This window comes from Pinus tabuliformis, chromosome X (genome assembly GCF_031772625.1).
Source record: "Pinus tabuliformis cultivar Carrire ecotype Pingquan chromosome X, CPIR1, whole genome shotgun sequence".
Taxonomy (NCBI): domain Eukaryota; kingdom Viridiplantae; phylum Streptophyta; class Pinopsida; order Pinales; family Pinaceae; genus Pinus; species Pinus tabuliformis.
The window spans coordinates 1,177,476,559-1,177,488,710 of NC_142308.1; the positions used below are offsets into that span (position 1 = coordinate 1,177,476,559).

Consider the following 12,152-nt stretch of genomic DNA (forward strand, 5'->3'; position numbering starts at 1 on the left):
TTATAACTAACTTTATAGCATGAAGATGGTTTTCATATAAGCATTTGTCCATGTACTGTTGTGTTCTTTGATTTGCTTGTTTCAGGTCAAAGAAGAAGAAGGGAACTCCAAGAAGGGTTTGGACCCTAAAGGCCTTCTCGAACGTAGGACCTTAGGTACGTACCCTAAACATTAGAATTTGCTTAAAGTGAAGATAATGGCTGTGTGTGTGTTTCTTTGAATAAGCAATTTTCAGTCTGGTAGAGTCTTAACCCAAAGGACCCTAGGGGTACTTTCCCTTCAACCAATAATTGTACCTGACTCCAGTCTCCCCAAAGGGTTAGGCACTGGTCCACCCAAAGGTGATCACCTTCAACTTATTTTCCTTCTCCCCTTTCCTCTCTCCGGGTCTAGTCCTCTATGTCACCTAAGGCATCCATTATCTCACGATTTAGCCATCCAAATACTTCGGTTTTTGGTCCACAACTGCGTTGGTGTGTCCTCAAGAAGCCCTCCAAATTTCATGAGATTCTGACAGTGGGATCTTGAGATATCGCAAACCCTAGCTCAAAGACCAATTCTTGCCCATTGGTTTCCCTTAGGCTAGAAACCTTACTGGGATCCTTGCATTGCTTTTCATTGAAAATTCATTCCTTCATCCCTTCCCCCTCCCTAATTAAGTCAAGCATATCAATGGTTGCTAAACTCCCTCATCTTGACCTAACCTAGGTCCACTTGGTCACGTGTGGTCCCATATCTTATCAAAGTCAACTCTTCAAAAACCACTTGGGAGACCAAGTTCCACAAGGATTTTAGGGTTTAGGAAGCTCCTTTACAAGTCACGTTCCCTAAGCCAAGCCCTCAAATCCCTATTCCCCTATCCTAGAGAATCTTGCACCTTGCTTAAAAAGCAAGCAAGTCTCACTCTTAAGTCTCTCATAGGAAAGGGTCATCGAGATCACTTCACATCCATCTTAGTTGATCTATCCTTCATAAGTGATTCTCTATATATCGGGTCTCCTCCCATCGGTGAAAGTCCGTAAAAAGTAGGAATCTTTTGATGTGGTGACAATGCGCTTTATCTTCATTGTTGCTCTTAACCTAGCAAGTGCCCCTATAGGACCCCTTGCTAGTTTGAGTAGTAACAAGCACTTAGTTTAGGATTAATTAACTTTCTGGTTTTTCATTGTGTATTTTATTAGCAAGCATTTCCTTGGATAAATTCAATAGTATTGATAGATCTAACAAAGGAGAGGTACAATTAACAATTCTTACATATTTTACACTTGTATCTAATTAAATTGTTTTGCAGATCCAGGAAATTAAGGAAATTACTAACTACAACATATAGGATCTGCCTAAAATTAGAGATTTCGGCATTCCAAGTAAGTAATCTCTTCAAGAAACCTCTCTCATTACTCTATTTCCAACCACATAAAATGATAAATTTAAATTTGAAAATTCTTATTTTGCCCAAGAGGGTTTCACCTATAGTTTTGAAAAAATAATTTCCAACTTGCTGGAAATTGTCAGTTGTTTTAGGTTGAGGGTGGGTCCCACAAGCCTCCAATTCATCCTCACAGCTCTACACATCTAGACATAAAATCTGGAAGCGTTTAGACACTTGTAGGGTAGCTATTGTGGGCTTAACAAGTTGTTGTCCTTGGTTTTATGTAGAATTTACAGTCTGATTTACAAGACAGCAAGTTATTTTGACCCATAACTCTCTAACCACTGGCCTAAACTGAAGACTAATTACATATTTGGTTAGAATAAATTTTGTAGACCAAAATCAATTGGTTAAACTCCATACTTTTTGTGTTTTGGTTTCACTGAATCCCTCGTTTAGTTTTCTAGTTGTACAGTGACATCATTAACAGCTAGACAGTTCAGTGAGATTGACACCTACACTCCAAGTGACCCCATTTAAGGCATTGACTTTATTTGGAATTGTTTAGAGTTATTTTTGAGACTCCTCCCTTGACCATTTAGAATGTTTTTGGGTCTAAATAGTGGGGGCTTGGGCCAAGGTGACAGGGGGGCTCAGCCCTGTATGTGCACATTTAGCAGGCTTGCCAGGACCTTAGCAACCTTGGTAATCAGATCGGTAACGTGTCCCATTCAAAGAAAAGAAATTGAAAATTAAAGAACTTTGGCCCACTGATGTGTTCTAACTAGTTCGAACAATTTTATCATTTTATCCAGGCCAAACCAGTCAACCCAAAACCAAAACCAAAACCAAATTGGATGTGGTTAAAAGAAAATGTAAACAAAACAATATAAAAATATTCAAATTTTGATATATATATATATATATATATATATATATATTCATGCACAGCAATATATATCCAAACCATAAGATCAGTACTTTACATTTGAAATTTCACACCTCACTCTTGCACCCCCACATTATATCAGCACTATCATACTCAACAGTCCCATTGACCTACTTTTGTGATCATTTGTTGGACATTAATAAAATTATCTTATCATGTATATAGAAAAATGGCACCAAGTGCAATACACCAAATTACATTAACATTAAGACTGTAAATGGTATGTGGAGTCCAAAAATTATCACACTAAAGTCCACAATCAAATCAAACTACATAGCCATCTAAATCTAGATCCTCTACATTCCTTACATGCATATGCTCGGCATCTTGACTCAATATTATTGAAGGTCCAACACCAATATCTGTATCCTACGGCAGTGGAAGCAGCGGTAACTCATCTCGGATATGCCCATCCACAATAGATGGGGTGGGGGGATCTTAAATAGATAAAAATTAAGTTAGGGGGGGGGAGGAAATGCACTAGTACCAATTTACTCAAACCAACCAATTTTAACCAGTTTTGTCTTGAAATGGCCAGTGCTGACCAGTTCTAACCAGTTTTAACCAGTTTATAACAAAACAGGTCAACACTGGTTTGGAAGGCAAGTTCCCATCCAGTTCTGATAACATTAACAGTCCAGACTCCAATGACTCTGAGTAATAAAGATCAAATCATCATCCTTTTCACAATCAATTAATAGATACTAGTACTTAGTAAGAATTTCTTCACTTGTCTAAGACTCTTCTTTGCTTTTACTTTTATTTCCTTTCAAGTTTCAAGTAAATGGTATTCATATAATTCAATTTTCCCGGTTTACTTTCCTTCAATTAACCTCATTAGCTCTATATCCAGGACAAGGCAATGGTCAATTCAATTTTGTAATTAAAAAACATAAATAAAGATAAAACTTAGTGAATATCTTTGCCACCAGCAGGTAGATTAGCTTTTCCTTCTGATTTTAATTCACTGATATATCACTCTTAGTTGCTGAGATAGGGGTAAATCATTGTTAATTAGTGAAGATCCCAATTTCTATCGCATTTATTATCATTGGTTGATGCTTTTAGTTTGCTGCCCAAACAATTTCACTTGCTAATTTTCAGAGTTATAGTTGAAATTGCTCCAAACAGGAACTAACAAACCCAAATTCTAGGTTAAATAAACCCCTTATATTTCAGAAACAAACCTCACATCACTTAGGGAATCCCCCTTGTGGTTGGCCAAGCACAAACCTGACGCAAGGAAGGATTTGAAAAGGTGGCATTGATTCATACTCTATAATTACTGGACTCCTCTTAGATTGCCTGTTAGAAATTTCCAAGTGTTAACAATGTTGCTTTGTAGAAGATGTAGGCTGGCAATTTTAGAAAAGCATGCTACTAATTTGTGCATCAAAATTGTTGTTGCATAATACCTCCAATGCCAAATTGATGCAATTGGGAATCTTTAATGAGCCCAAACTTTGTCTTTACCAGTTTACAATGGAAAATCACTTATCGATGAAAACACGATGCAGGAAAAGGAGATAATTACAGAAATAGATCATCAAACCAGAGAGATACATTCATGCAAGTCTATCTACACATTTTCATTATTAAAATCATAGATATATACAAATTACAGTCATGTGCCTCAATGCTCACTCTTTGGCTCAATGGCCACCTCACACACAAACCACTGCATCTACAATTACACTCCAACCTGATTCTCTTCATGGACATCTTATTTATCTTTTACCATAACTCAATCTCCACCTTCATTGCGGCGACTCTCTACCTTCCTGTTGACTATAACTATTGTCACCGTCCTCAATAACTCAACTAATTAGCCTGGGCCCATAACAGCCATAATGATCTTCTGTCTTCATGCACGTGACACATCACCTTCCACATGCATCACTTCAACTTCCCTAACGAATCCTTCTCATGCGCACATGTGCTTTCTCTGACATGACATCACCTCATCATGTGTTTCTCCCTTTCCATGCCCTTGTACCATAAGCAACCTTCATCACATGTCCCTGACATTTTCCTGAGCCAGTCTTCATATGCACCTAAACATTCTTTCAACGCACTTATTCCTTCAAATGTGCTCAACCTCTCCTGCACATTCCTTTCCCTTGCACCTTACTGCATACTTGATCTATGCATGGATGCTCCCGCATCATTTAACCACCTAACATTTACCTTATCATCATATTGGTCACGTGACTAACACAATATATTCATCTGTTATGAAACATAACAATACAACAATATAGCTGGTCACAAAATAAATGGGGGTTCCAACACCATAAGCCTCTTCGTAAATCCCATGAAGAAATGTCTCTTCGTTCATGCCAAGGAAGAGCTACATGGATGTTAAGCTCGTGCCTAGCTTCCATTGTTTAGTCGTATTATATCCCATGATAACCTAAATGCATCTTATCCTTAATATTCGTCTGTTATGAAACATAACAATACAACAATATAGCTGGTCACATAATAAATGTGGGTTCCAATACCGTATATCCCAAGAGCTACATGGATGTTAAGCTGATGCCTAACTTCCATTGTTTAGTCGTATTTCATCCCATGTGAAGCTAAATGCATCTTACCCTTATCTTTGTGGGCACTTCAATTCAAAATTCAGTCTAGGCCAGAAATTTGAGTATACAAGTATCTACTAAATGAAATTGATATTTATAAGAAATGTCGCATTCTATGTTTTCTCAAATCAGATACCCCATTTCTACATTTTCCTCATCCTATGAAAACAAACTTTGCTTCTTTCTGTTCAAAGGAAGCTTAGTGGAAACATTGGAAATAAATTTTCAGGCAGAGAATATAGAAGCAACTAAAGACATGGCAAGGTAAGTTTACTCAACTAACAGAGATACCGAATGAACAGAGAGAATAAGAAACACACTTTTGATATGTAGAACCAGCAACATTCAATCCTGCCGTATCAGCTAACTGGGACAACTCATGGAGTGACTCTTCGATACCAAAGAAAGCATCATTTCCATTCCGTGCAATGCCAACAAGGTAAGCCCTCTCTTCAAAGACCTGTAGTGTTTACCAATAACAAAGACCTTAAGGAATTGAACATTAAATTGAGGATGATTTAATATGGAGGAGCACAAAGCGAAAAAGCAAGCCACTATACAAAGGCCATCATTTCTCGTGTATGTATAAAAGGATCAACATTAAAACATGCAGATGGAAACGGAAGTTATGAACCAGAATAATAGGAAAACTCCTACAAAATTAAATTGTTTTCAGAATGATAAACCTCAAATATATAAATAAAGAAGAACAACCTAGAACACTTGTTTGCATCAAGCATTTATCAGTTATTATTTGATATCTTCCTTCAAAACTGAAATTAAGAAATTCAGAAGTATGAAAATAATGTTCAAAGAAAACAAATTTTCCCTCCCAACATGAGAAGCATAAGAAATACTGAGCTCTTGCATGTAAGCAAATACCCAAGTGTCACACTACTAAAGAAAACATCCAAACGACTCGTTTTCTTCAAGGCTCATCTACAATACCTCGTCTTAGAAGGAAAGAACATGCGGTAAAATTATTGCCAACAAAGATTCAGGAAGCTTCGGAAGGCCGGAATTCTAAAGACATTTGAAAAAAAAACGTAAGTTATAAAGCCTCCTGAATCAAAGAGATATGGAATTTAATTGAAAACTCCCTTTTTCTTTTCTTTTCTTTTTTTTAAAAAACGCCCTTTTTCTTTTTCTTTAAAAAAACGCAAGGGAACGTTAAGTTATTTAGATTTCTAAAAAAGGAAATATGTCAAGTTGTAAAATTAAAGAAAAAAATTAATAATGATGGAAGTTAAGGAAGATTTATCTGTGACCTCTTTTATAAAAAGGTTAAATTATTAATCTCATAGTACCATGTCAAATGTTGAAGATTACATGGAATTAATTTCTTTCAAGTCGCAGAGAGGCTAACAGTCTTACTAATAGATGGTAAGGTACAATGCGATACATGGTTGGCCAACCGATTTGACATTAAATCTATTAATGCAAATTCAAATTGTTTTGAGAATGACAAACATCAAGTATATAAATAAAAAATAACAATCTAGAATACTTGTATACATCAAGCAATTTTCAGTTATTATTTGCTTTCATCCTTCAGAACTGAAATTGAGAAATTCAAAAGTCACAAAACAATATTCACAAAAGGACAAATTTCCTTTCCCAATATGAGAAGCATAAGAAAAACTGAGCTCTTGCATGTAAGCAAAATACCCAAGCGTTATACTAGTGAAGGCAAAATCCAAACGACTCAATTTTTTTCTAGGCTCATCTACAATCGTCATTACGTCATCTAGGAAGCAAAGAACATTTAAACATTCTTGCCAAGCAAATATAATTTTTGAGTGACAAATTCCAAAGCAATTACCATTTATATTTGAAAAAATCCGTAAATTAAGGCACCTCCCGAATCAAAGAGATAAGGCATTTAATTGAAAAAAACCCTTCTTCAAAGAAGGGAATAGTAAGTCATTTAGATTTCTATAAAAATAAATATCAAATTGTAAGATTAAAGAAAAACAAACACACACACACACACACACATATATATATATATATATATGATGATGATGGAAGTTAATGATGATTGATCCGGTGACCTCTCTTAACAAAAAGTTACATTATTAATCTCATAGTGCCCTCTCAAATGTTTAAGGTTACATGGAATTAATTTTCTTTCAAATCACAGAGTAAGGTTAAGAGTCTTATTAATAGAAAAAAGGTAAGGTACCATGTAAAAAATGTGATACGTGGTTAGACATCTGATTTGAAATTGAATCTCTCTGAGAAGCTTTATTTCACAACAATAACAACACTCCCAGCTACGCATTTATCTGGTAAAGGTGAAATAAAAATATTTTCTCTTGAAAATATGAGTACGAGAACAAGTCTTTGTGAGATTTGAACCTCAACCTTACAATATAAATACCTTCATCATCAACCTATTAGCGCACATATAAGTTGGAAGGTCAGGAAATATTTGATGAAAATACAGAAATAGATCCTAATCAGGGAAAAAAAGGAATTTTTTTATAACGGTGATACAGAGCTCATTTTTGCTCTATTAAAACTTCACGGGACTAAAGAAGCAAAAGAGTTGCAATTCTTACTCATCCAAGTGAGATTGGTAATTTACGTTAACATTTGATTAGCCAACGAATTACAATTTTCAAAGTCAAGCATGATCAAAGACTTGAATTTCAGTAGGAAATTAAGAGATAAGTGATCTATAATTGACAAATTGGGTTTATATTTTAAAATCCCATTTTAAACTATAAAGTTATGTCTATAAAAGATAATGTCACTATAACTTTGGGTACATGGATGAAAACATTGGATACCTTCATCAAGTGGGTTTAGCTCAAGCAGTCACAAAAACTGTTTGTGATCCTCTTCACCCAAATTCTATTCTTGTAAAGTAACATGTTGGCCCTGTTGCCTCAAAATCTAGCAGGCCTTGTGAGTGGAGCTCACAAGAGGCAAGAACTAGACCAAGAGCTAACAATATGAGGTGTGGCCCACTATCACCACAGCCACTACCTCCTGCTCTTTTGTGGACTTTCACCACTAGGGAGGCTTCCCTATAGTAGGTCACCTAGAAGGATATGTTAAGTACAAGGGATAAGGTGACAAGATAGGCTTATGGAGGACAACTCTACCTAAGAACAAGGCTTAGCAAGCATAATAGGGAAATTTGCATCCTCCAATATGCCTAATTAGGGCACAACGTGACCTAGGGCTTGAGAAATAACAAGGCAAAAGGATCAACCTAGAATCACAAGGCCAAGAAAAGGCTTCCAAATAATGTATACCTTCAACCTATGGAACAAGAAGCCTTCAATAAGCCCCAAGTTGAAGCCTAGGGAAAACTAGGGCTTTTCTAAGGCAAAATCTACCTAGGGCATAAGACTTTAGCCCTAATATGGATGGATTAGCCACTAAAAGGAGTTGATTTGTAGGCAACAACCCTTCATACAAGTGTTGAATCCTCCCTAGTGTAGAAACCACCTAATAGGGTACTTGGTTAACCCCCATTGGAGCTTGGATACATTAGCACATACCACAGCCCACTATGGAAGGGCATGCCATTATGAAGTGCCCACCTTTTATCCATAGTTTGTAAGCTCTTTAACTCGATTTCTTTAAATGACTGGTTGTACTGGAAGGCAAGGGGACACATTAGATCTTCTATAAGATTGCAGATGGTCTCCTTTTTGGGTTTGGTCTCCCCATACAGGGCCCTAACTCTCCAAAGGGATACATTGGCACATGTAGGGTGTGTGTAGAGAGCCATGGGCCTCCACAATAGTAGACAACATTCCATGGATCCCCAGAGATGTTCATAGATTGCTCGAGTTTCATCTATTGGACAAGGAAGATGCACCTGGTTCACCATGCCCAGTCGGCCCCACAGTTGTATCATGCACTTGGCAGATGACCCAGGACTTGTATGATGATGTGGCATAACTTATACCATTATTTGAGCCCTTGTAAATGGTCTACAGGCATCTTCGATCTATTTGAAGACCCATGAGGACAATTGTGTGCCCCCCACACCCATTGGGAGTACCACAGGCTTATTATTTGGAGAACAAGGGACCAACCCCTTGTCTACTACTATTGGGAGTCATATTTCTCATTATGGAACCTATGGACTCATCAGGTCTCTTAGAAGGCCCAACGACTTGTATTACTGATCATTTGACATCTTGAAAGGCTTATTCTTTTGTTTATGAGCTAGTTTGATGGGCCTGTCACCAAAAGTTAGTTATTTTGCACACTATTTTATTCTAGGGGCTAATAGAGGCCTAATTAGCTAAATCAAACTCATTAGAAGTGTATAAATACAAGTGATGTGAATTCATTTTAGCATCATCACTTGGATTGGACTTGTATCTCAGTTGAGAATTTCACTATCTTTCTTGAAGGACGAATTTTTGAGCATGGAATGAATTTTGATGTTTGGATTATTTTCTCTTGCCTTGGAGCTTCTTGATTGGCAAATTCTTGACGGTTGGATATATTCTTAATACATTTAAGTACAATTTAATTCTATTTTCTTTTCTATTCTTGTCACATACATTGTTGTTGGGATTTTGCTATACTAGGGCTAATTTACTGCATCCATTTATGCGAAGTTGTGGAAATTCGATTTCTAGATAGTGATGCTTCATGTATGGGCCATGTATTATGAATGAATGTTCCTAGAAATGCTTCTTCATTGAAATTCATCTTGATAGGCTATCAATCTTGCAAAACGAAGTATAAAATTCTTGAAGTTGCTTTTGTTGCTACCCTAATGCTATGCGAAGTTGTCTTTGAGGCCTTTTTAACATAGAAAATTCAATGTCCATAGTCATAATTTAATTACTCTTGACTCCAAATCTCCCCAAAGGATTAAGCAGTGGTCCACCATAAGGTGATCACCTTAAACCTATTTTCCTTCTCCCCTCTCCTCTTCTCTAGGTCTAGTCCTCTAGGTCACCTAGGGCATCAATTATCTCACAATCTAGCCATCCAAATACTTCGATTTTTGGTCCACAACTGCATTGGTGTGTCCTCAAGAAGCCCTCCAAATTTCATGATATTCCAAAAGTGGGATCTTGAGATATCACAAGCCCTAGCTCGAAGACCAATTCTTGCCCTAGGTTTCCCTTGCATTGCCTTTCATTGAAAATTCATTCCTTGATCCCTTTCCCCTCCCTAATTAGGTCAAGTATATCATTGGTTGCTAAATCCTATCCCCTTGACCTAACCTCGAGTCCACCTGGAACCTAAGTTTCCACAAGAATTCTAGGGCTTAGGGATCTCCTTCAGAAGACACTTACTCAAAACCTAACCCCTGAAATTCTCCCCAAGTCCTTCCTTGAGAACCTTCCATCTTGTCTTCCAAGACAAGCAAACCACATATTTGAGCCTCTCTTGTGAATAGGCTTTCAAGATCACCCCTCGCCCTATCATTGGTCCATCCATTTCGTGATCCTTATCATAACAGGTCTCCTGCCATCGATGAAAATCCGTAAAGAGTAGGGAGCCTTAGCCAAGGTGACAGTGGGCTATCACTCCATTGTTGCCCTTAGTCTAGTAGTAGCCCTTCAAGGATCCCCTTTTAGGACCACTGCTAGTTTCAACGGTAATATTTATGGCGTCGTTGTCGAGGACACGAGACGTGTCTTTTGTTCCCCATACGACATATTGACAATATCATTATTGGCGACTCCATTGGAAGAACGAAGACTTGGTGCTTCATTGAACTTCAAAGTTAATGCTTGTAGGGTGAAGCAAGCATTTGTTAAGGCAATTTTAGTTCAACCTGGCAACTCCCATAATATCAATATATAAAGATCAATGGCTTCTAAAAATATTCATGAATTGTTTCCTGCTTTGGATATCACATGAGTTCCAGGATACCCAAATGACCTGGAATGGAAGTTTATAAAAAATATGCCACAATTCAAGGGTGATCCATCCATAGCAATGGACCACATAGCAAAACTTATGAAGCATACTTCCGAAGTTAATGTGCTTCATCTAGACAGCCTCATGGAGTTATTTATTGCTTCTATTGAATACAAGCACCGAGGTTGGCTCGACTCGTGTGAGCCTGAAAGCATTTCATCATTTATCAAGTTGCTCAACAAATTCAGAGAGCATAAGGGACCCAAATTCCAATCTAATGACGTTGCTTGTGAAAGCCTAGAGGAAGCCCTCCGAACGGAAGGTCTCATTGGTCAAGATGAAGTTGAAAATAACCTTGAGGATCCTAGTGATGAGCAGAAAGACGAGTCCTCATTAGGTCCACATGATGAACAAGGTGACTGTGAAAACATGTTTTGGGAAGGATGAGTTTATCGAAAGTGAAATTGAGACAAACCTTACCTTTCTGAAGGATATTACTCCTGATGACTTTCCTTTTGAGAACCTTGACGAAGGTGATCCCATTTGCCCCTGGGAAAATGATATTGGAGATTATTTCCACATTGAGAAAGAGAAATGGGAAATCATTGGTCCTCGTTTTGATTGTGCTCCCATTTACAACATTGACAAGGAAGATGAGATTGGTCTCCCCTTTCTTTCAGGTATTATTTATCATAACATCTCCATTGACACCCTTCAGAAGGAGAATTATTATTTTCCCTTACATGAAGAGGGACAGTTGGAAGTAATTGATTCTCCTCTCAAGAGAGACTCAATTTGTGATACTAAAGAAATCGAGTAAGCTCCTACCTATCCTCCTTATTGTTGATTTTTGGTACCATCGGATGTGCTCTAGCCATGAAAATTGGTGGAGAGGCTAAGGCACATGAGATCTCCAAGACCCAGAAATCATTTAGGGAAATTTCACCCGGATGGAGAGATATTAAAATAATTAATATTTTTAATGGGTTTCCTAAGTCTGAACTTAGGAAAATTAAAATATTAATGTGTATTAATATAATATGGGTAAGAAAGTTCTAAATAACGAGGATCAAGCCAGATCTAATCTTAGCCGTTGATTAGGGACTTAATCTCAATCGTTGAATTGTCAACAGGAAAAGTATAAGAAGAGGCTTGAGGGTCAGTTGGAGACACACCAAGTTGATTAGTCAATTCGATTTTCTGGGGCAGGGTTTCCTTAGAAATTGGGTTAGTGATCTGTTGCAGTGAGGGGCATTTCAGCAGGAGGTTGGGAATACATATCAAAGAGGCAGAGAAAGTGCCAGAGAGGCAGCACAGAGCCTAGGAAGGCTGACGCAGAGGCAGCAAGAGTTGACGCAGAGGCTGAAGAGGCCAGCGCAGAGGATCCAGAGAG

At 37.5% G+C, this 12,152-nt stretch overlaps 1 protein-coding gene across 13 annotated transcripts in view; it reads right to left on the minus strand.

The window, feature by feature from the left end:
• The window catches only part of LOC149144141 (GTP-binding protein, HflX), a 473,086-nt gene that overhangs the window by 380,473 nt on the left and 80,461 nt on the right, over positions 1 to 12,152 (minus strand). For all 13 annotated transcript variants that reach the window (XM_089446973.1, XM_089446961.1, XM_089446960.1 and 10 more), the window contains exon 2: positions 5,227 to 5,366. In XM_089446973.1, the coding sequence (XP_089303099.1) occupies positions 5,227 to 5,366 (140 nt within the window). The remainder of the gene's footprint in view (positions 1 to 5,226; positions 5,367 to 12,152) is intronic.